This window comes from Cnephaeus nilssonii (assembly GCF_951640355.1).
Source record: "Cnephaeus nilssonii genome assembly, chromosome: 5".
NCBI classification, from domain to species: Eukaryota; Metazoa; Chordata; class Mammalia; order Chiroptera; family Vespertilionidae; genus Cnephaeus; species Cnephaeus nilssonii.
The window spans coordinates 50,543,172-50,567,920 of record NC_137076.1 but is presented as its reverse complement, the minus strand read 5'-3'; the positions used below and the strand labels follow the sequence as shown (position 1 = coordinate 50,567,920).

The 24,749-nt window shown below is 39.4% G+C and overlaps 1 protein-coding gene across 5 annotated transcripts in view; it reads left to right on the top strand.

Moving 5' to 3' along the window:
* LOC307099815 (uncharacterized protein) overlaps window positions 1-24,749 on the top strand; it is a 96,691-nt gene that overhangs the window by 4,536 nt on the left and 67,406 nt on the right. For all 5 annotated transcript variants that reach the window (XM_079771796.1, XM_079771800.1, XM_079771798.1 and 2 more), the window contains 9 exons: window positions 568-668; window positions 2,027-2,096; window positions 5,242-5,372; window positions 8,210-8,298; window positions 10,112-10,211; window positions 12,495-12,538; window positions 13,554-13,631; window positions 17,218-17,414; window positions 23,907-23,971. In XM_079771796.1, the coding sequence (XP_079627922.1) occupies window positions 568-668; window positions 2,027-2,096; window positions 5,242-5,372; window positions 8,210-8,298; window positions 10,112-10,211; window positions 12,495-12,538; window positions 13,554-13,631; window positions 17,218-17,414; window positions 23,907-23,971 (875 nt within the window). The remainder of the gene's footprint in view (window positions 1-567; window positions 669-2,026; window positions 2,097-5,241; window positions 5,373-8,209; window positions 8,299-10,111; window positions 10,212-12,494; window positions 12,539-13,553; window positions 13,632-17,217; window positions 17,415-23,906; window positions 23,972-24,749) is intronic.

Genomic DNA, 24,749 nt, shown 5'->3' with positions numbered 1-24,749 from the left:
TTTTAATAACACAACCAGTTATTTTAGAATAATGGAAGGAGGAAACAAGGAGCTTGGTAAGAGCAGATTTTAGATATTCCCTTTGACCTTGCCTATTTCTGTCATACCAAAAGCTGTGAGGGGAAGAATTGATTTTTGAATTAATTATGAGCTTGGAATAGCAAAGAAGATTTACACCTGATGAATTGGAAATTTGTCATTTCTTTTTACAAAGAGATCCTTGCCATTTGAAGGAAATAAGTTCTGGAGAGCACTAGAAATGGGGAAATCTGCTAACACGACTACAGATATTTTTCTGTTACCCTATAATAATTTACTTTTCTTTTAATCATGATGAAGTGTGTGGATTATCACCCCAGTATGGCAGTGCTTGGATGTAAAGTACAGTGACCAAAATCTCATTAAGCTGAAAGGGTTCCCAGGGACATGCCCACAAAACTCATATGCATATGTGTGCAACTTCTGATTTTGGATAACGAAAATATGATGTCATTTTTAAAATGTTGATTAAATTATTGTTAAATTTAAATTTTAGAAAGTAAATTACACTTTGTGCTTTACTTCTAGTTCCTCAGCTACTATATGGAGAGAAGCTGGATTATTTGGTTTTTGATTATCTCTCGGAGATAACTATGTGCCTCCTAACTGCTGCCAAAGTAAAATCATCTGTAAGTTAATTATTGTAATCATTTACTTATTATTGTTATTTTTTAATCTTTATTGTTGGAAGTGTTACATATGTTCCCTCCTCCCCCCCCCCCCCCCAATAGCCCCTTCTAGCCCACCACTGCCCCAGGCCTTCACCACACTATTGTCTGTGTCCACGGGTTATGCATATATGCATACAAGTTCTTTGTTAGATCTCTTCTCACCCACCCACCCCCTTATTGTAATCATTTTAATTACCATGAAATGATACCTTAAAGGATAATTACACAAGAAAATGTTTTCATAAGTGACTTATAAAACTTTAAAATGTTATGTCTCATTATTAGAAAAAATATAAGTCGTTTGCTCATTTACTTTCACTTAAGTCAGAATTATCTTAAGGAACTACAGCTAACTGTGGAAGAGCTTTGCTCACAAAGATGGATAATGTAGCCTTATTTGTAACATGCACAGAAAATGAAAGACCTAAATGGCCAACAGTAAGGACATGGTTAAGTAAATGATGAGAGATCCACACAATGAAATCCTATGTAGCCACTAAAATTATACTTATGAAAAGCTTTATTAACATGAAAAATTGCTTATGCTGTCATATGTAATATGTGATCAATGTCTTAGTCCTAACTTTGAAATATTTTTGTTAGATCCAGTAAATTAATTATTTTTGTTTTAATACATAAGGCCAAGAAATTGGCCCCAGGCATGGAATATCCCAGCAGAAATTCCATTTAGACCGGAAGACCATTCAAATCATGCAGCTTGTTAGAGAATATGACCAAGTCTTAGTGTAGCTATGTCATCAACTTTGTGATATTTAGTTCATGTAAGCAGCTCTTTTACTTGGTAGAGTTAATTTAAAAGTGAATCCCTAGAAACGTAACTAATTATCTAGTTTGTTCTTTAAACCACTCTTACTCCACTCCACCCTATTGGTGTCCTGCATCTGTTTCTATAATCCACCAAATAAATGTGAAAGCATTACCTTCTCTTGACAGTCTAAGGGTATGCTGAGGACATGTATAGTGTTAGGAATTTTAGTTTTTAATAAAACTTTGGAGTTAAAACTGCTATAGATCACAAAAGAAAAGTGATTAATTTGTTTAGTTATTCTTATTTCATCTCTTTGGTAATAATGCAGGTTAAGTTTATTTTTAATATCATGTAGACATTTCCATTGATTTATTATAACTTCAAATTCATAAGGGATTAGTTCTTTTCGGACAACATAAATATTACAATTACTTAAAATTTAACTTAAAAGTAGCCTTGAAAGTAATTAAAGGATTGATTAGTCTGTTGCCTTTGAGTTGACCAAATACATTTCATAGCGGATAACATATTTATTTTTATATTTTAGGATTTGGGCTATGTTCCTGATTTTGTACACACTGCCATGGCTCCATATATAAAGGACATTCACAAAAAAGGTAATTTGAAAAACTTTTAAATCATCTTAATTTTCTGTATTTAATGGCATGTCAAGTTTTAAGAAAGAGAGGATATACATTTATATATTATGTAATATAGATTATATATGTTTATGTAATACAGCTAAACATATTTCAATACTATATTTATATTATATAGATTTAAAATATCCTTAAAAATAAATAATTAACTTAATTAACATTTAAAAGGCCTTATGAGCCACTTTGATGTGGTTCTGAGGAAAGAAGGCAGTTGTTATTAGGTAAAAGGATATTTAAAAATATAGCCAGTGTTAACACACCAACATATGTGGGTTGATTTCCAGTCAGAGAGTTATAATTATACTGATTCAAACTCTCTCACCCTGGGTCTCTGTGGCTCAGAGCAAATCTTAGGAAGATGTCTTGGGATCCATAAAAGCTGCTGACTATACTTGAACCAAATCCGAGACTCTGACCGCATTGCCATAGTGTGTGATTTATTGGGCTAACAAAGAAAGTCTTTTGCAGTTGGGTCCTGAGGTAACTTCCAGTGGCATTACTGAGTATCTCTTAAGTACTGCAAATGTATCTCTGCTTAAGAAGGATAAATCCCTTACAATATGTTGTTGTTTAAGATAATTAAGATGAAGAGTTGTTGTGGGTTTTTTTTAATACTCACTCAAGAATATTTTTCCACTGATTTTTAGAGAGAGTGGAAGAGAGAGGAAAAGACAGAGAGAAATATCAATGTGAGAGAAACACATCGATTGGTTGCCTCCTGCATGTGCCTTGACCAGAATCGAACCTGGGACCCTTTGGACTTAATCTGATACTCTATCCACTGAGCCAAACCAGCTAGGGCAAGATGAAGAGTTTTTAATAATTGCTAGTCTGATGTGGTTATTATGTACCCTTTAATTTTATTGTTGGTGAATCTCAATATATGTTAGGAGGTTCTGTTTTCTAAAATATCATTATTTTCCTCTAGGGGGAGCTATATGTCCTTTTTAAAAAATAAGTTATCCTGAAAGTAAGGCACAAAGAAAACAAGGTGTCAGACTTGACCAAAACTTCTTATGGACCTTAAGTATTGGTAGTAAATTTGTTATTTATATATTATCTTTCATTTTAGAATCATAAAATGTCAGTTAACACACAAGGGCCTCTACTACTGCTCTTGCTATACGCTAAATACAGAGTTAGACATCACAGTACAAACAAGGTTGAAGATACTACTGCTTGGATGAGAGGGTGGAAATAAAAACAGGTTTGAGGGAGGGAGTTTTTACTAGTTGAATCCATTATTAGGAAGGATTTCTTAAGGAGGGAGAGGTGGGATTGGATGTAAAGAAAAGTAGGGTTGAGCTTTAGGGAACCCTTGAAAGAGGAGGGATGGCAGAGTCAAAGAATGAGATATAAAATGTGAGGGGAGGGAAGAGGTGAACTGTTGAAAGACAGGGAAGAACCTGATAGTGCAGTCACCAGAACCCAAAAAGGAAGGAGTTTTAAGAAAGTGTTAGTGGGGTGGAGGGAGGTGGGAAGAGGATGGAGGTAGATTCAGATGTATCTGAATAGGTTGAAGAGAGCGAAAACAGATTAAAAAATATCGTACTTAGTTTAGAAAGGGCATAAATTCTAATAGTTTATACTTAATAATCACTCTTTGGCCAGTTAATAGGAGTGGTCCAGCAAAACATCCAGAGCCCTTTGCAGATTTTGTGTGATGGCCATTTGGCCATTAACCACCCACACAGTCCATATAGAGTCTGACACCACAGAGGACAGCAGACAGCGAGTGGGACACCCAGGGAGTGGGACACCCAGGGTTTTCATCCTGCCGCTGTCCCTAACAAGCTGCACCACCTTGGACACGTCACTTAGCGTCTCTGCCCCATAGTTTCTTCATTTGTAAACGAGATAGTTGGATTTGGTCAAGGTTTCTTAATCTGGTGTCCAAGGCTAGGCGTCAGGGAATCTGACATGCCCCTGAAATTATAAGCAAAAGCAGCTTTTTCCCCTAAGGAGAGAATCCATAGTTTTTATCAGATTCCTCAAAGGATAACGAATCTTTAAAAGATGAGAACACCTGGATTAGGTGATCACTCAAGTCCTTTCTACCTTCGAATTCTGGAATGTTGACTCTCCCGCTTTAGCCACTTTGTAGTATTCCAGGTGGTCTATCTCAGCAAATAACTGTCAGACATCAAATTAAAGATTAGGGTTTTCAAAATGGAATTGATTGGATCAGTTCCCTCTAGAGCAGTGGTTCTCAGCCTTTCTAATGCCAGGACCCTTTAATACAGTTCCTCATTTTGTGGTGACCCCCAACCATAAAATTATTTTTGTTGCTACTTCATAACTGTAATTTTGCTACTGTTATGAATCGTAATGTAAATATCTGTGTTTTACGATGGTCTGAGGCTCTACAGCAGCGGTTCTCAACCTGTGGGTCGCCTAAGACCATCGGAAAACACAGATATTTACATTACGATTCACAACAGTAGCAAAATTACAGTTTTGTAGTAGCAACGAAAATAATTTTATGGTTGGGGGTCACCACAACATGAGGAACTATTAAAAGGTCTCGGCATTAGAAAGGTTGAGAACCACTGCTCTAGAGGATTATTTGGAAAATCCGAAGAATTTTTAAAATTAGAACTAGTCATTTCTTCAATAGCCCACAGATATTTTTATGAGGACCCAAGAGTTACATCTCCATTCACATCAGTCACCAGCCGTGCATCTGATGAGCGTAAACACCAGAAGTGTCTTCAGCCACTTAAATATTATATAGGGATGCCATTGCCTTTGGTATATTTGCCTCTAAAGGGTAAAAACAGCCGAAGCCGGTTTGGCTCAGTGGATAGAGCGTCGGCCTGCAGACGGAAGGGTCCTGGGTTTGATTCTGTTCAAGGGCATGTACCTTGGTTGTGGGCACATCCCCAGTGGGGGGTGTGCAGGAGGCAGCTGGTCGATGTTTCTCTCTCGTCGATGTTTCTAACTCTCTATCCCTCTTCCTTCCTCTCTGTAAAAAATCAATAAAATATATTTTAAAGAGTAAAAACAAACAAGCAAAACAGTGGGAGGAGAAAGCAGTTCTTTGAATGAAAACTGCACATTGAACTTGCATCAGAGTGAGCGCCATGTGTTTCTCTTCTGGCAGGCGTGCGTGTGGTCAGCAATGCTGGGGGTACCAACCCTCTCATGTGTGCTGCTGCCCTGGACAAGGTGGCCAGGAAGGCTGGTGTTGATGTGAAAATAGCAGTGGTCACTGGAGATGACATCCTGGGAGAGGTTATTGACATTTATGTGATATACTCCTAAGCAAGAAGCCATCATATCATGTGATGAACAATTAGGATCGTTTACCTTGATCTAATTATTGGATTTGGGTATAACTCTTCAGACTGAGCTCTAGAAATCTCTCTCTAATCTGTTGTCACTTTAGTCTAGAAATTCTGGTATGTCAATTGCCTAGATTATCCATTTATGTTTATAAACCACTTATGTGCCTGGTGTGAAAGATTTATTGACTCACTGAAGACAATGTTTAGAATAACTTTGGACCCTTCTTTGAACATGGAAGTGTAAGTTGAAATTGTGCTTCTTACAAAACGTGAAGTTTGTTTTTTTAACACAAGTGATTACCTACCTTTCTAATCTTAACATTATTTGGGTTCCAGCTGATGGAGTTTGCTGCAGGTGATACATTCTGTGTCACAACAGGAAGGGAAATGAAATTATAAAGTTTTTTTTTATTGCCACTTCACTTTGAAAACCTAGATGTTTCAAGCTTTTCATTGGTGCTGTTTTCTTAGGCTGAGCTTGGCTGCCTGTGAAATTCAAAGGCTGTAAAATCCCACTTGTGAAATGCAAGCAATTTTTGTGGGCTCTTGGATACTTGTGCTAGCTGTCAGGAACGCACAAAAATCAATGGACTCGTTTGTTTGAGAGTAAACAGAACAGATCTGCTAATTAGCTTTATCTTGGTAGAGCCTTTGGCTTGCTCATATAGGCCTGCTAAATGTCCTCTCTGTGCAGGTTTAGATTCTTGATGTGTGAAAACTGCTGTGGAGATAACCTTGCAGAGTTGTCTTATTTCTGTGTAAATAGTATATTTTAAATTCATCTGAATCCTTCTAACTACTGTGAGGGAATTTGCTGCCATAACTATCCACTGATTTACTTTATTTTTTGTTTTATTGATTTCAGAGAGGAAGGGAGAGAGGAGAGATACTAGTAGAAACATCAATGATGAGAGAGAATCATTGATCAGCTGCCTCCTGCATGTCCCCTACTGGGGATCGAGCCCACAACCCAGGCATGTGCCCTTGACTGGAATCGAACCCGGGACCCCTCAGTCCAGAGGCTGACACTCTATACACTGAGTATACACGCCGGCTAGGGCCACTGATTTACTTTAAATAGGATGTTACGTGAGCATGTGGCAGACTTCTGCTTTAATGACCCCAATGTGATGACAAATCTTAAAGTCTTATCCAAGAGAATTAAACTGTCGACCTGTTTTTCCCCTTATGGAAAAGAAAATAACCCCGGACAGATTTTCATTTGTTTGTAGAGATCTAACATGCAAACAGTAATACTGTGAAGCAGGTCCCTGCCTGGGAGTATCAGAGTTTGACCTTTCATAGCCAAAACCCTGCCTACTCCTGTTGAAATAGTAACTGAACACAACGAAAATATACACTTGTCATAATGAGTCACCCACTTTCATGTGTATGCATATGTTATGTTATATATTATAGCTATGTTTTGTAATAGATATAAAACACCAAATCCCTGTTGGGGACGTAAGGACGCAGCAGTCCCAGCTTTAATCTTTGGTGGTGAAGTTGCTTTGGCTTTGGTGTCACTCTGTGCTGTGGACGGACTTCAGGAGGACAGAAAGGGTCCTCCACTTTTAGAGCCTCGGGAGGTGATGACATGTTCCTTTGATGAGTGACCATCTCTGTGCAGCTGTAGCTGGTGCTGTGGTGCTTCACACAGTTTTCAGGTGCTTTGTCCTGTTTTAGCCTGAGCCCTTCTTTTGAGGGGCGAGGTTGTAGAGATCACCCTATACCAGTGATGGCGAACCTATGATACGCGTGTCAGCACTGAAAGGTCCCAGGTTCAATTCTGAGGCGGCCGCATGCCGAGGATGAAACATTTGCTGCTCCTGAGGATGAAACATTTGCGAAATAATGTTTTTTCCTCAAAGTGACACACTACCCGAGCTATGCTCAGTTTTTTGGCGAAGTTTGACACACCAAGCTCAAAAGGTTGCCCATCACTGCCCTATACCATGCTCTCTCCAGCGCTTTGGTGCTTAGCCTGGGAAAACATGTCTGCATTCGGAGTCCCTGAATACATCATTTCATGATTAACCCTTTGCACTCGCTTGCTTTTTTCTCGATTCCTTTATTCTAATGCTAACCGTGTCGAGTCACACTTGACATCCGAGTGCAAAAGGTTAAGGGGAACATGTATTGATAACTTTTATTCTGAACGTTCACTTGATAGGAAGCATGATTCTTTACTGGAGAGAAATTGCTATTGGACCTTTCAAATTCTGCATGTCACTTTGTAGGAACTAGAAGAGATTATATATGTATTTACACCAATCCTATAGGATCGATACTATCAGTGTCCTACTTTAAAGATGAAGAAACTCAGAGAAGCACCGGGAAGCTGGTGGTTTGCCAGGGGGCAGAGCCCACATGTTTCACCAATAGGCTTCACTCAGCCTTTCTTGATTGGGTTCTTTGTCTACAAAATAGGGGTTGTGACACCTGCCTAATCAGGGTTGTTTGGAAAACAAAATGAAACACCATATGAAAAATGCCTGAAGTAGAATATACAGAATAACTTTTTCAATATATATTAATTTCTTTAACCCAATAATGAAATGTATAGGACTCTACTTACCTATTACATGTTTTTATTGTTTAGCATATACATGGTGGGGCAAAAGTAGGTTTATAGTTATGAGTACACAAAACACAATTTATTCTTCTATTATTTATTAATTATTGTATTATTTTCCATATGAACAACTGTAACTCTACTTTTGTATAATACAAGTAAGCTCTCTATGAATGAAGGTTTAAAATATTTTTGTAAAATGTTTATAGAAGGAGGCTCTGCAAGGATCTGCTATCAGAGATATGGAGAGTGGGAAGAAATTTCCAGACACCATTGAAAGCATGAATGTGTACCTTGGGTAATGTCTTTTCTCTTACGACCCTTATTCCTCCCGCCCTCCCTTCCATCCTTTCAAATATAGATGGACACATGTGGCTTCAAAGGGTTGGCCATTTCAAAAGCCTTTTTCCCAGTGTGCCAGGTAGCAGCAGAAACTCTTAGGAATATCCACAGGACTTTCTCAAGATCCACCATAGTTTGCAGCTCCCAGGCCAGACAATAGGCCTGAGTAAAGGAGGCAGACATTCTCTGACAACTGTAGCTGCTACAGTGCCCCCTTGACCTATCTAAACCAGTAGCAGGACAGAAAGAGGAATTTAACTTTAAGCCTTGGGAGTTAAAAACTTTATGGCTGCTAATATCACCAGCACATCTGGCAGAAGCAAATGCAAATCCATGTGTCCCCTCAAAAGAGGCTGCTCCACAGATAAAGCCTCACCAAACTTAATAGTTCACAGTCTGACACTCCAAAAAAATGTAAATGCCCATGGAATTCATAAATTGGAATGTTTTGATGCAAAATGGAATAAGCATGTTAAAGATGTTTAAAGAAATGAAGACAGAATAAAAACCAGAGCAGGGAACAAGCTTTCAAAGAAGGCCTAGGTGGATTTGAATAGAAACCAAATAAACTTTATTAATCAAACATATAGTCATTGAAATAAAATTTTAATGGGTAAATTAAACAGCAGATTAGATACAATTAATGGAAGATTAATGAATTAGAAAATGAATCTGATAAAATTTACTAAGATCAACCCAGGATAAAGAGATGGAAAATGAAAGAGAAGTTAGAGATACGTGGATAGAATTATAAGGTCTAACATCCTATCTAAGAGTGAGAGAAGAGAATATAAAGAACTAGAGGCCCGGTGCACGAAATTCGTGCACTCAGGTGGGGGGGGGACGGTCCCCTCAGCCCAGCCTGTACCCTCTCACAGTCTGGGAGCCCTCAGGGGATGTCCTACTGCTGGCTTAGGCCCGCTCCCCCTGGAGCCAGCAGTAGGACATCCTTAGGGCTGCCATGGAGGCGGGAGGGGCTCCCGCCATCACCGCTGCACTCGCCAGCCCTGAGCCTGGCTCAGGGCTTCTGGTTAAGCGGTGCTCCCCCTGTGGGAGCGCACTGACCACCAGGGGGGCAGCCCCTGCATTGAGCGTCTGCCCCCTTGTGGTCAGTGTGCGTCATAGTGACTGGTCATTCCGTTGTTTGGTCGATTTGCATATTAGCCTTTTATTATATAGGATGGGGAAAGCAATGTCCAGAGACAATGGCTGGGAGTTACTCAGGGTTGATGAGACATATTTATCCACAGGATCAAGAAGAAAAGTCAATCCCAAACAGATTAAACAAAGAAGATATAACACCATGCAACTGTCTAAAACCGAAAACTAAGATTGTAAGAGCATCCAAAGAGAAAGGCAGTACACAAACATCAATACTTAGACTGATAACATACCTCTCAACAACAAAATTGGATACCAGGAATTTGTGAAATAGTCTCCATGAAGTAAAATAACTGGCATTCTAGAATTGTATGCCCAGACAAACCGGCATTGTAGAATGGGTGAATGTTCACGGAATACTTGATAAACAGTTACACAGGAAATACTGATTTAAAAATAATAAGAAGAATGGAAGTATCTGGGCGAGTGTTTTTGTCCACATCATTTTATGCCTGGAATTACTTGAAATATATTTGAGTCATTGGACAAAGTGATAAGCAGTTGTGTTTGTGTGTGTGTGTGTGTGTGTGTGTGTGTGTGTTTTAAATCAAAAGCTTTGATCTGACCTGGGTGAGAAACAATAACAGGGATGTTCTATTTTTCCAAAGAGCAAGACCCATAAGCAGGGCCCTGGACCTGGGTGCCGACGTCGTTCTGACAGGGCGCTGCGTGGACAGTGCTCTCGTGCTGGGACCCCTCATTCACGCTGTAAGTTGCCTAGGAAAACATAATTGTCACCTTGAGCTTATCATCTTTGTTTTGCTTACTAACACACATGGAATTTTCTTTGGCCATTACAAAGTGTGCCAATTTGTTAAGTTCAAAATACTAAAAACAAGCCAAAAGTAAATAAATTGCTTTCCTATTAGAGGTCTAATATGTCTAGTGTACCAAAAGGCACACTGAATTTCACATTTGATTTTATATAATGACTAGCCGCCCATTGCAGGAATACTCCTGCAAGAATAGGGCTTCTTGCAGCCTGAGCAATGCTCCCACCCTTCTCCTCTGCCTCGCTCCCTCCCCTCTCCGCTGCCTCGCTCCCTCCTACTCATCTCCGCTGCCTCACTCCCTCCCATCTCCGCTCTCTCCCACCCGTCTCCTCTGCCTCGCTCCCTCCTGCCTACTCTGCCTCGCTCACTCCCATCTCCACTGCCTCGCTCACTCCCGTCTCCTCTGCCTTGCTCCCTCCCACCTGTCTCCACTGCCTCACTCCCTCCCACCTGTCTCCACTGCCTCGCTCCCTCCCTTCTCCGCTGCCTCGCTCACTCCCTTCTCCACTGCCTCACTCCCACCCGTCTCCACTGCCTTGCTCCCTCCCTTCTCTGCTGCCTCTCTCACTCCCTTCTCCCCTGCCCCGCCTGCTTCCCTCTTTTCTCCACCTGCCCCGCTTGCTTGCTTACTTCTCTGCAGCTTTGCTCCCTTCTGCAGTGCTTGGCTTCCTTCTCCACTGTCTTCAGTCTTCGCTCTGCGCCTGGATATGCAAGTTAACTGCCATCTTGGTTGTGTTAATTTGCATATCTCACTTGATTGGATGGTGGGCGTGGCTGGTGGGCATGGCTGGTGGGTGTAGCGGAGTGATGGTTAATTTGCATATTACTGTTTTATTAGATAGGATGTTCATTAAAATATGGTAGAATATTTTATTGTTGTTGTTAACTAAGTTCTTCAGATGACCATGTGAAACTGGTTTATATATGTGTGTGTGGTTGGTGTAATAACTCTTGCAGCTTTTTATTCAATACCTTGGGATCCTTTAGAATCTTAAGAGTTTTTGAGAACACTTCTATATGTTTGGGGACTACTTTACTTATGCTAATTTTTTAATAGTAATTTTTTCTAAAAATAGGTATATTAACCTCTTCCTGGTCAAATTCCTAGTTCTTGGTGTGCCTCCATTTAATCCTTTAGGAGCTTGGCGTTCTTTGTTGTAAAATATTCTGAAGTCAAATCCAGCTTCTCCAGGACACTGGAGGCTTTCTCTACATATGGAGGGAAAATTATAATCGTGTTATATAGATAGAATGAGCCATCTTTTGGGCGTCTTAGATCTCCCTGTTCATCCATTCACACCCAACCCAGTGTCTAACTTTGCTTTTTTGAAATTGTGTTCTCTAGTTTTAAGTCTGCACTCTCCCGTGGGAGGCTGCTTCTAAAGCCTTCATATTGGTCCTCAAATCCATATACCTTTGGGCCCAGCTGTTCCTCCAGCACACTCTTCCTTCCCTCCCTTTTCCAATCCGTTTATCTTTTTAGGGCCTAGCTCTTCCTCTCTTTTCTGCCTCCCACTCAGGAAGTACTATTCTTTGTAATGTTGGTTTTGCTAATACTTGGAGCAAATTGTAATGTTGGTTTTGCTACTACTTGGAGCAAATTGTATCCTATGTATACTCAGAGGCTTCCAATATTTATCATTATTTCTAGTTCTTGGCTGCGTACTTAACAAGGAGTCCTGTTAAGATCTCTAAAGTTCTCTATCTGTACGGTTCTCTCTATGTGGTAATCTATCCTGCAAACTCTAGTCATCGTGGTCTCCCTCGACTCTCAGCTCCTTAACTCAGGGAACCTGCCAGCTTCCATTTTGATTCCCCCTCCCAGCACTGGGCTTGGAAACAATCACAGGCCCATCTCATTCGTTTCAGCTTGCTTAGTTAGGGGTCACTGGTTTCTGTTGCCTGATGTCCAAAGTCTTAAACACTGTGGTTTCATATATGTTTGTTACCTGGCTTTTTTGTTGTTCCAGGCATTAGTTTAAATGAGATCCAGGTTATTCCATTTTGTCCAGAGCAAAATTCTACTTCATGTTTTTCTGAGAGGTTTTTGTTAGTCTCTCCATATAATTTTGTATTTGAATCTATGCAGTAATCTTGAATTATACTTTAGATCAAGTAGGGAATAGATTTAACACATAATATGTAAAGATTCTATATCTAATTGGTGAATTATAAATAAAATAATTAATTTTTGTGGGTGTCTTTTTCCCCCTCATAGTTTGGTTGGAAAAGCAATGACTTTGACTTATTAGCCGCTGGAAGGTAAGTCCAATAATATTAGTAGTGATTTTCCTCTTTTAACTACATTACAGTAAAATTTACTTAAGCTTTTCAGAAATTAAGATATATGTGTCTGGTAGGTCTCCTTAAATACATTTTAAACTGAACATAATTGTATTTCTTTAATACATAAGAGTTTTAAAGCTGAAGAAAGATGTCTCCTAAAAATATTGAAGAAATTTTATGAAACAAAGTAACCATTGATTGAAGAAATTTTAAGTAATCATCGTTTATTGAGTGCCTACCTACTATGTGACTTGATAGGCACTTCACAAAATTATTTTTTATTCTCACAATTTACTTATTAGGCAGATGTTGTTATCCCCATTTGATAGAGGAGGGAATTGATACACATTAGGGTTGTGTAAGTTGCCCAAAGTCACAGAGCTAGTTATGTGGTGGAGGCTGGGTTCATTCAGGCCCAATAACTAAAATCCAGAGTGTTTTATTATCCCATGTTGTCAGCTCCATAAAGAGCTTCAGATCTTCCAGATTTTTGAAGAGTGAGTTTTCATAGTAGATATATTGATAAGTTTTAGTTCATTAACATATCAAATAGGATGGTAATATTTTATATATTTTCTCCCCTATTCTATAATATAATGACAATTTAATGTCACACTTTAAGCCTGGTAATAACTTACATATGGAAGCACTTTGCAGTTTTCATGATGCTTTCACATGTTTTTATTTCAGTTAATTCTCACAACCTGATCAGTGATGCATTAGTCCCATTTTGGTCAGTCTGTCACTGGGCCTGGGTTCCCGTGAGTCTCAGACCAGGCCATTTTCTGTTATTCCAAACTAGCCTTTCTGCATCATTACCCTACTTTATTAAAACAAACAAAAACAAAATGGTCAAGGTTTTTCTCACTTTTATGACAATACCTTCAAATATAAAATTTCATTTATAATATTATTTTATATCTAGAAAGGCATCGAAAATTTTGCTCACCATATTAATGCTATTTTGTTGTTGTTGTTGTTTGCTTTGTAGCCTTGCAGGCCATCTCATTGAATGTGGTGCTCAGAGTACTGGTGGAATATTCACAGATTGGCATTTGGTGCCAGACTGGTAGGGAGCTGTATTTTGTATATACATATGTTATAGCATGGTATATAACATCTACATTTATAAATTTTACGAGAGAAGGGGTCCCTTGGCCCAGCCTGCACCCTCTCGCAGTCCAGGACCCCGCAGCGGACGTCCCGCGAGGGGTCCTTAAGGCAGGAGAGGCTCCTACCACTGCCGCTGCCGTGAGCCTGGCTTCTGGCTGAGCAGCGCTCCCCTTGTGGAAGCGCACTGACCACCAGGGGGCAGCTCCTGCATTGAGCATCTGTCCCCTGGTGGTCAGTGTGCATCATAGCAACTGGTTGTTCCGCCATTCGGTCGATTTGCATATTAGCCTTTTATTATATAATATTTTCTGTTTATGAAACTATAATTATTGTTATTTTAAAATTTGAATTGTTTTTATTTGTACTGTATATTGCATTTTATTTGTATTGTGAAATCCAGACAAACTTTATACCCTAGTCATCATTCCCTTATTAGGATCCACAGCTAAGTTTCAGGAGAATTCTTTTTGGCATGTTAAAAATTATACTTCCCTAAATAACATATGATATTTTATTATGGTCTCTAGTTTATTATTAGGCTAAGCTATGTACCTATTTGGGGTTGAATTATATCCCCCAAAGATATGTTGCAGTTCTAGCTCCCAGTGCCTTAGAATGTGACCTCATTTGGAAATAGGGTCTTTATAGTGGTAATCAAGTCAAAATGAGATCAGTAGGGTGAGCCCTATTCCAAAAGGAATTTTGTTCTTATAAAAAGAAATTTGGAGCTAGTGGAAGACACATACAGAGGGAAAGCAATGTAAAGATCCTGTGAAGAAAGAATTGGGTGATACATCCACAAACAAAGGAACGCCTGAAGCTAGGAAAAGGACAAGGAAGGATTCTCCCCTAGAGCCATCAAGAGAGCTTCACTCTCCTGTCAGCCCTAGGAAACGAATACAGTACCTAAATAGAAATAGAGTCTCACTTTCTTAGGACTAAATACCCTAAATATCCTAGAACCTTGACATTTCAGAACATGCTGGTAAATTACTTTTTCTATAATCCTGTTCCATCTAGGGCTGTGTTGTGAGAAGTCTCTTGATTTCAACTCTAAGAAGCTCCTACAGCATGAGCCAACTTACTAATAAGAAGCTTGGTATAATGCATAGGCCTTTGCTTCTACTGTAAATTAAGAATCTAGAGACGACTTTGCAGACCCCTGTCAGTCTAGTGAGTGGCAATCTCTTTCGAGTCTTGTTGCCCACTCTTCCTCTCAACTTTGTCTAGAGCCAGGCAGGTGCTGCTCACTCTTCTTTCTAATTCTTCCTTCTCCTCTTCCTAGGCTGTCATATGGTACCAGACTAGCAGGAAGCAATAAAACATGAGACTTATGACACCAATGGGAAATGTGTCCTCAGGCCTTTGCTCTTAAGGTCTGAGTTCTCTCCCTCAGAATGTTCATTTTCTTTTGCAGTGTTGACACTTGCATGGGAGCAGATGACTTCCAGATTTATATCTACTGCCCTGCACACAACTCTGCTAGGAATATCTGAATAGATTTGCTTTTGTTTATAATTTTATTCTTACCTTAAACTCATCAGCCTGTATGGAAGTCTTGTATATGTTTTAAAAATATATTTTTATTGATTTCAGAGAGGAAGAGAGAAATAGAAACATCAATGACGAGAGAGAATCATTGATTGGCCACCTCCTGCACGTCCCCATTGTGAAATCAAGCCTGCAACCCAGGCATGTGCCCAGACTGGGAATTGAACTGTGACCTCCTGGTTCATAGTTTGACATTCCACCACTGAGCCATGCCAGCTGGGCAAAACTGTACATTTTGACAGTGATATGGTTGGTCTCCCACTGACCTAGTCTCTGGTGATCTTTTTTTCTCTTCCATAGACTCCCTTTATCTCATCAATTTTCAATAAGGTCAATTTCCAATCCATAATATCTTTCACTTCCTTTCATATTTATCCACATTTGTGGGTTTCTTATGTAGATTCTGAAGACTATCTTATCCTATATAATAAAAGGGTAATATGCAAATCGACCAGACGGAAGGACCAGTCAACTTTGATGTGCACTGACCACCAGGGGGCAGATGCTCAACGAAGGAGCTGCCCCCTGGTGGTCAGTGTGCTCCCACAGGGGGAGTGCCGCAGCCACAAGTGGGGCTCGCTGCTCCTCAGTGCTGCCTCAGAGGCGGGAGAGGCTCCCATCACCGCTGCTGCACTCGCCACACTGGCGGGCTCATGGCTGATGAGCACAGCGGTGGTAGTGGGAGCCTCTCCCTCTCTGTGGCAGCACTGAGGACCCCTTGGGGGATGTCCGCCTGCCAGCTTAGGTGGTGGACATCCCCGAGGGGTCCCGGCCTGCGGGGCTGAGGGAATCCCCTCCCCACAGCGCACGAATGTTGCGCACTGGGCCCCTAGTAGTCTTCTAATTGGTTTCCATGCCTCTTGCTTCCAGTGCAACAGCTTTTCAACTGTGAAACAGATTAATGACCTGTCGGAAACTTGAGATCCTAGATTTCATCATCTTGGCCTTATCTGTTCAACTAGGTTGTAAACTCTTTAAGGGCATGGATCTTTGCATTCCTATAGTTATCAGCTGCATCTCTTAGCTCATAATAACAATCAAGGAGCATAATCTCTAGAGACATTGCTTGGAGTCCTGGTTCTACTACTTCCTACTCCATGAGATGGGACAAATTACTCAGCCTTTATGTGCTTCAATTTATCCATCTGCAGAATTAGGGTGCTGGTAATATCTATTGTCATTGCATTATTATGAGTGATATGTAGTAAGTTTTTAATCAAGTTTTTAATAAAGTGTTCATTTTTATTTTGTCGTTTTGCACTACTCCCCCTCCTCCTCCCCTTCCCCCTTCCCCTCTAAAAATCAGTGGGGAATTTTTTTTAAAGGTCATGTTTAATTTTTAACATTACTAAATGACCATTTCAGAAGCAAACTAGGGTCATAAGCTATAACTCTACATTCTCTAATTTAACCTTAATCCCCCTTTTTGTTTATCTTTATGCTTCTTCGTTAACGGAAGATCAACTTTATAAATAAATAGTTCTTTGAGAGCCGAGGCCCAAATTTCACCATTTTGGCTTTATAATTAAGGGAGGGAGGGAGAACCCAGCTGATCACTAATGGAGTAAGCCATGCTCACTCTGAGACTTATTAGGGACCAGAGAACTTTGATGGGGCAGAAATCTAATGATGGGCAGCCCTCTAGATGTCATAACTCCTGCAGTCTCATAGGGGTTCTCATCACTTCCCATCAAGAGGAGCTAGAGACCATTTCCAAACCTTCTGAAAACCAGTTCTCTGAATTTTTATACTAAATATTCTTCCATTCCTCTCAATGTGATCTCTTTCTCTTTGGCTCCCAGACATCACCCATATTCAGTACTTATCACACATGAATAAACCATCATATGATTTTAAAAGGTAATATGTAAAATGCACAGCTTTGGGTTATTGTTATTCATCAAAAGTATTGTTTGGTATGATGTAATATCTTTTCCTGAGGCTTTCTTCCAGGCTGTTGTGAACTGCAGTGTTCCCTTATTTTCACCCAGGCACAATATAGGATTTCCCGTACTGGAATGTTTTCCTGATGGACAGTTCATCCTCTCCAAGCCCCCTGGCACAGGGGGATTGGTCTCCTTTGGTACAGTGGCTGAGCAGCTAGTGTATGAGATTGGTGATCCTCAGCGTTTTCTGTTACCTGATGTCACTTGTGACTTTTCTCAAGTCTCTATTACTGAAATTCCAGGTCAGTGACTAATAAGGTCTTGTGTTCAAGTGTTACATTCTCTCCCTTTCTCCCTACAAGTTTTTAACATAAAATTGTAATTGTTTTTAATTTCAATATCATCTTTTCTAAGCCAGATGTGTAGATAACTTGAAAATTCTATGTCAGTGGTCAGCAAATTGTGGCTCGTGAGCCACATGCGGCTCTTTGGCCCCTTGAGTTTTTAGCAAAGGCCAGCTTAGGAGTACCCTAATTAAGTTAATACAATGTACCTATCTATATAGTTTAACCCTTTGCACTCGCTTGCTTTTTTCTCAATTCCTTTATTCTAATGCTAACCGTGTCGAGTCACACTCGACATCCGAGTGCAAAAGGTTAAGTTTAAAAAATTTGGCTCTCAAAAGAAATTTCAGTCGTTGTACTGTTGATATTTGGCTCTGTTGACTAATGAGTTTGCCGATCACTGTTCTATATGATTAATGGCATATATTAGAAAGTAGTTGGAATGAAGTGGGAAAGAGATTTTTTAAAAAATTTTGCTTTTAACGTGTTTAACAATTTGGCAAGAGAGAGAGAGAGAAAGGAGGGCGGGGAGAGAGAGAGAGAGAGATGGTGTCTTAACTAGGTATTTATCTAATATTGAGGTTAGTTTTCTGTGAACTTCCAAATCATTTTACCTGTATCTTTCATGTGGCACTGAATGACTTCAGCCTCGTGTTATTCACTTATGTATAATATTGTTTTTTTATTTCATATGTCTTCTACTACATTGTAGACTTCTTGAAAATAAAACTTTGGTTAATTTTTCTCTCCTTTGTAATCTCTACTACAGCACCTTGCAAATAATAAATAAGAGAGAAACATTTATCGACTGAGTGAAGAAGTAAATGCTGTATGTTCAATTAAAACCAATTGTCAGTACATCATAAAGAAAATGTAGATATGCTAGAGAGAAACAAATGTGCCTTTCAGTTTAAGAAGCAAATTATACACTTGAAGTTACGTTGTGAAGCTGAGGACAGAAGGTGATAAACAGTAGAATGAATTTTTACTCAATCCATTTAGAATCCATCCTTTGCTGAACTTGAAATATGTACCAGTACTTTATAGAAAGAAAATGTTTTAATCTGTGAACCCAGAAATTATGTCTTAAATTTTGTGTATATAGTCACTGCTACTCTTCTAAATTTTTCAAAAAATATGAAGGTTTTACCCAAAAGAAAATCTTATTATTTTTTTTTTTGCTTCCGCAATTCAAACAATATTGACTAATGTTTGTTCCATTTAGACTTTTTTTCAGGGATTTAGTAATTTTGTCCCAAATGAAACATATTCCATTTGGCTTCCTACATTTTTCCGTAAGTAGCCTACCATTGGCATACCTTAAATAGCATTCTTAGCAATTGCAAACTAAAAATCATCTCTATTTAGCTAAGTCAGTGATCGGCAAACTCATTAGTCAACAGAGCCAAATATCAACAGTACAACGACTGAAATTTCTTTTGAGAGCCAAATTTTTTAAACTTAAACTATATAGGTAGGCACATTGTTATTAACTTAATTAGGGTACTCCTAAACTGGCCTTTGCTAAAAACTCAAGGGGCCAAAGAGCCGCAGTTTGCCCACCACTGAGCTAAGTAGTAAGATGATACAGGCATACCTCAGAGGTATTGCAGGTTTGGTTCCAGATCACCTCAGTAAAGAGAATATAGCAGTAAAGTGAGTCACACATTTTTTGGTTTCCCAGTGCATAGAAAAGTTATGTTTATACTATACTCTAGTCTGTTTAGTGTGTGATAAGATTATATTTTTAAAAACAATGTATATACCTTAATTTTAAAATACCTTGTTGCCAAATAAGTTAACCATCATCTGAGCCTTCAGTGAGTCATGATCTTTTTGCTGGAAGAGGGTCCTGCCTTGATGTCAAGGGCTGCGGACTGATCAGGGTGATGGTTGCTGAAGGCTGGGGTGGCTGTGGCATTTCCTAAAAGAAAGCAACAGATACGTTTGCTGCATCGACTGACTCCTGCTTTCACAGACGACGTCTATGTAGCGTGCCATACTCTTTGATAGCATATTCCCCACAGGAGGACTTTCAACATTGGAGTCAGTGCTCTCAAACCCTGCCGTTGCTTCACCAGCTAAGCTTTTGTAATATTCTAAATCCTTCGTTGTCATTTCAGCAGTCTTTATAGCATCTTCACCAGGAGTGGATTCCATCTCAAGAAGCCGCTTTCTTTGCTCAAACACAAGAAGCAGTTCCTTATCCATTTAGGTTTCACGGAGAGGTTGCAGCAATTCAGTCCCGCCTTTAGGCTCCGCTTCTAATTCTAGTTCTCTTGCTATTTCCACCACATCTGCAGTTATTTCCTCTGCTGAAGTCTTGAATCCCTCAAAGTCTTCCATGAGGGTTGGAATCAGCTTCTTCCCAACTGCTGTCAATGTTGATATTTTGACCTCTTCCCATGAATTATGAATGTTCTTAATGGCATTGAGAAAGGTGAAGGTTTTCAATTTACTTTGGGCAGATCCATCACTATCTCTGACAGCTATATGAAATGTAGTTTGTAAATAAGTCTTGAAAGTCAAAAGTACTCCTGATCCATGGGCTGAAGAATGGATGTCGTGTTAGCAGGCATAAAAACAACATTAGTGTCTCTCTCTCTCATATTTTTTTAGAGAGAGGAAGTGGGAGAAAGGAGAGAGAGAGAGAGAAACAACATTAATTTGTTGTTCTACTTATTTATGCATAATTGGTTGAATCTTGTATGTGCCCTGATTGTGGATTGAACCCACAATGTCGGCATATTGGGATGATGCCTTAACCAACTGAGTTACCTGGCCAGGGCCAACACTAATCTCTTTGTACATCTCCCTCGGAGCTCTTGGGTGACCAGGTGCATTGTCAATGAGCAGTTATATTTTGAAAGGGATCTTTTTTTTCTGAGGAATAGGTCTCATCAGTGAGCTTATAATATTCAGTAAAACATGTTGTAAACAGATATACTGTTGTTTCACATATAAAGAACAGGAAGAGTAGATTTAGCCTAATGTTTAAAGGCCCTAAGAGTTTCATAATAGTAAATGAATGTTGGCTTTAAAGTCAGGAGCTGCATTAATGCCTAACAAGAGAGTCAGCCTGTCCTTTGAAACTTTGAAGCCAGACATTAACTTCTCCTCGCTAGCTATGACAGTCATAGGTGGCATCTTCTTCCAATAGAAGGCTGTTTTGTCTGCATTGGAAATCTGTTGTTTAGTGTTGCCACTTGCATTATTTTAGTTAGATCTTCTGGGTGACTTCTACATCAGCACTTGCTTTTTCACCTTGAACCTCTTATTTTATGGAGATGGCTACCCTTAAACCTCATGAACCAACCTCTGCTAGCTTCCAACTTTTCTTCAGCCTTTTCCTCGCCGCTTTCAGTCTTCCTGGAATTGAAGAGAGTCAAGGCCTTCCTCTGGATAAGGATTTGGCTTAACCCTTTGCACTCGCTTGCAATTTTAATCTCTATGCTACCGATGCTAACTGTGTCGAGTCACACTCGACATCTGAGTGCAAAATTAAGGGAATTTATGACTCCTTTGATCTTCTATCCAAACCACTGAAGCTTTCTCCATATCAGCAATGAAAGCTGTTCCACTTTCTTATCAGCCCTGTGTTCACTGAGGTAGCACTTTTAATTTCCTTCAAGAACTTCCCCTTTGCATTAACAGTCTGGCTCCCTGTTTGGCACAAGAGGCCTGTCTCAGTTTTCAACCTGTCTCAGTTTTTGAACTGCCTTCCTCACTAAGCTTAATAATTTCTAGTTTTTGACTTAAAGTGAGAGACTTGCGACTCTTCACTTGAATACTTAGAAGCCATTGTAAGGCTATTAATTGGCCTAATTTCAATATTTTTGTGTCTGAGGGATTAGGAAGGCCCCAGAAGAGGGAGAGAGATGGGAACAGCCCTTCAGTGAAGCAGTCAGATAGACATTTATTAAGTTTGCCGTCTTATATGGGCACAGTTTGTGGCTCCTCCAAGCAATTGCAATAGTAACTCAATGATCACTTATCAGAGATCACCATCTATATGTATATAAAGCCAGCAACCGGAACTCCGTAATGACCAGTCGCTAGGATGCCCACTGCGGCCAGTGAACAGGCCGATTAGAGGTGGGGCTGGCTGGCCAACCTCCCATGGCCCCTCCCCCCTGCTGCTGGCCCCAATTGGCCCCCCTACCCCATTCGGGGGCATGACTGGCCGGCCCACAGTCCACAGACCCTCCCCACGTCTGGCCCCACCCCCAGTTGGCCCCTCCACCCCAATCGGGGACCAGGCCTGCCAGCCAATTGCCCGCAGCCCCTCCCCCAGGCCAGCCCGGCCCTAATTGGGCCCGATCGGGGCCAGGCTGGCAGACCCCACGCATGCACGAATTCGTGCACTGGGCCTCTAGTAACAAATATAATAATCGTGAAAGACTTTGAAATGTTGTGACTTACCAAAATGTGACCCAGATAAAGGAAACGAGCAAATGCTGTTAGGAAAATGGCACCGATAGACTTGCTGGGCGCAGGGTTGCCACAAACCTCAATTTGTGAAAAGTGCAATATTTGTGAAATTAGGTATGCCTGTATTCGTTTATTGTTTCTGATGTTCCTCTCTTTTTCCTATGTCTCTAAAGTACTGTTTCTAAATATGTAGTTTAAACGAAGTATTCAATACCAGATGAAATGTGACAGCTTGTTCTTTAAATCATATGGAGAACAACCAAAATTGATCTGCGGCTGCTTCTCTAAGAACAGTCCCAAGGCTACTATCTCAGGGAAGTCATCATTGTTGCCATGATGCACTGCGCATGGCCTTTTAAAATGTATAATTTGTATTTATGATGCTTTAAAATGCGGTGGTCGTAATGCAATATAAAATAACTTTAATTGGTATATTTATTCTTTTTCCACTTCAGTCTTTTAAAAAAATAATAAACTCCCAGTGAACTTTTATCCTGCAAATGCCCTGACATGACATATTTGAACTTACCATGAACTTTCACATGAACTTTTAGTTATCCTCTGAGAAGTATAACAGATGGAAATTAGGCAGATTTTTCAAATATTTTCAGATGCTGTACTTTGACATGTTTAACAGAGACAGCAAGGCCAGCTATCTCCGTCCGGTGTTTACTTTGCTGACTGTATGGTACTGTAGGCTGTTTAGTTATATTATATGCCTGAATTAAGAGGTTTGGGTTATATGTTTTTGTGTGGCTTCTTGATTTTTAAACCGATACTTGTAAATGCATTTAAAGACAAAGCTAACCTGGGTCATACAATGTAAGAAATTCTAAGAACTTTATTGAACCTATTGCAATCATATTGTTTCAAATCGTTGAGATACTAGGGCCTTTTAAGGTTCGTTTCAGGTTGTAGCATATGAATCAGATATGTTTTTCACTTTGAATACTTTGCAGGTAGGAATTCAGTTCAAAATGCATGGGGTTTCTGAACGGTCACTTGAGAAAGGGAGAGGAAAATTAATTGAGCAACCACTGTTATACTAGTACTGCCATGGTGTGAGATAGGCTCCTTATAAGTATTTAATCTACAGCTCTCTTCTGAAGTAGTTTGTATGTTCATTTTACAGAAGAGGAAGGGGAGGCGGAGAGATTGAGTAATTTGCCTGAGAGCACACAGCTAAACTGGGATGTCAATCTAGGTCTCCCAGATTTTCCAATCCTTGCTCCTTCAGCCATTTTGTGCTCCAAGAAACAAAATGTTTGTTGGATCAAAGAGATACTAAAGCTGAAAGTGTGACAAAGCTATAACAATCCTTGTTTTGAGAGTGTAAAGTTTTCTTTATTATTGATTGCACCAATATTGTTAAATAAGTTAGATTTAAAAACTCTCAGAATGCTTTCAGGGATAGGAAGATAGTGACTAAGATTTTTGCTTCTCTTGAGAATTACCTATTGTCTGCAAAATTATGATACATCTTGTCACATTTTCCAAATAATGCAGGCATGTATATTATTTATCCACTGATATACATCTTCTTGCTTAGAATCAATTCTTGTTAACACCCACTTTATTTTCATAACTTGATTTTACTCATCCTGAGTAGTGTTTTAGATGTTGCTTTGTTCAGAGAGATGATGGTATGGATATGGACGTGTAGAGTGGCACACAACTGCATTTATGAGATGAGAATGTGAACTGTGTTAAGCTGTGATTAGCCCAACTTATCTGACACTTCACTAAGTAATGACAATTTTTATTGACGAGGCTGATAAAGGTCTTTTCATTTCACAAGGATGTGTTCAGAAGCTTAAAAAGGCCAGTTGTGATCTTGTCAATGATGTAATTTAAATAGTTAGCAAGTTAAAATAAGTTTCATGTCTTGTTTTAGGGGAATTTCTAATATTCTCCATTCTTTAATTTTTGAGTTAATTTAAAAAACACAGCTGTGTAGTAAAAGTAATGAACAGATTTTGTACTAAAATAAGTTACCCTGGTTTTCTCTTTAATGTTTAGGTGCTGAAGGTGGAGCAGTGCGGGTTCAAGGAGCAAAGGGGTCACTCCCTTCTTCCTTTTATAAGGTCTTTTCTCTTGTATGATTTTGTTACCTGCTTTGCATTCAGGGAGGGGGCACATTAATTTCCCTCTGTGCAATGGGTAGGGGATTTAATTGGGCATAAAGTATTAATTTCCTGTCGAAAGTAGGCAGAAATATGGGGAGGGGAGGACAAGCCCACAGACCATCTTCGATTTCTTGATATTGGTAAAGATTAATTGGTATATTTAAATTCCAGAACTTATACTATGGCAATTCCTTAAATTTAGGGTTATCATTATTTATATGAAACTACAGGTGTGTATGATAGTACCACAATTACAAAGCACCATAAAGAAGGACCAGAGGATAGGTTTTGAAGTATTAATACAGAGAACATATATCTGTACGATATTAAAAGTAATGTTACTATTTTAGATGTGATATGTTCATTGCAGAAAACAAAATTTAGGCCAATGTGCTTTTTTTTAAGGCTGTTGCTTTAACAAGGCCTCTGGAGGCTATGAAGTGATGCTCTTTCTAAAAGTAAAGCATCCGTTTTCTAAAAAAACAAACGGAAGTTTTTAAAATGGATTTGTTATTTATAATCTACAACTATTCTAGTTAGGACTTTTTGATTGCAAGAGACAAACTAGAATAAACAAAAATGAGTGGCAGTCACATACAAATATAAACACATATTTAGATATTTCGATTATATTAATTTAACATTAGAAGTATTTCTTCATGATTAAATACTTCCAACATTATTTCAAAAGTGCTCCATAGCATTCCATTATTGGCATATATCATGGTTTACTTAA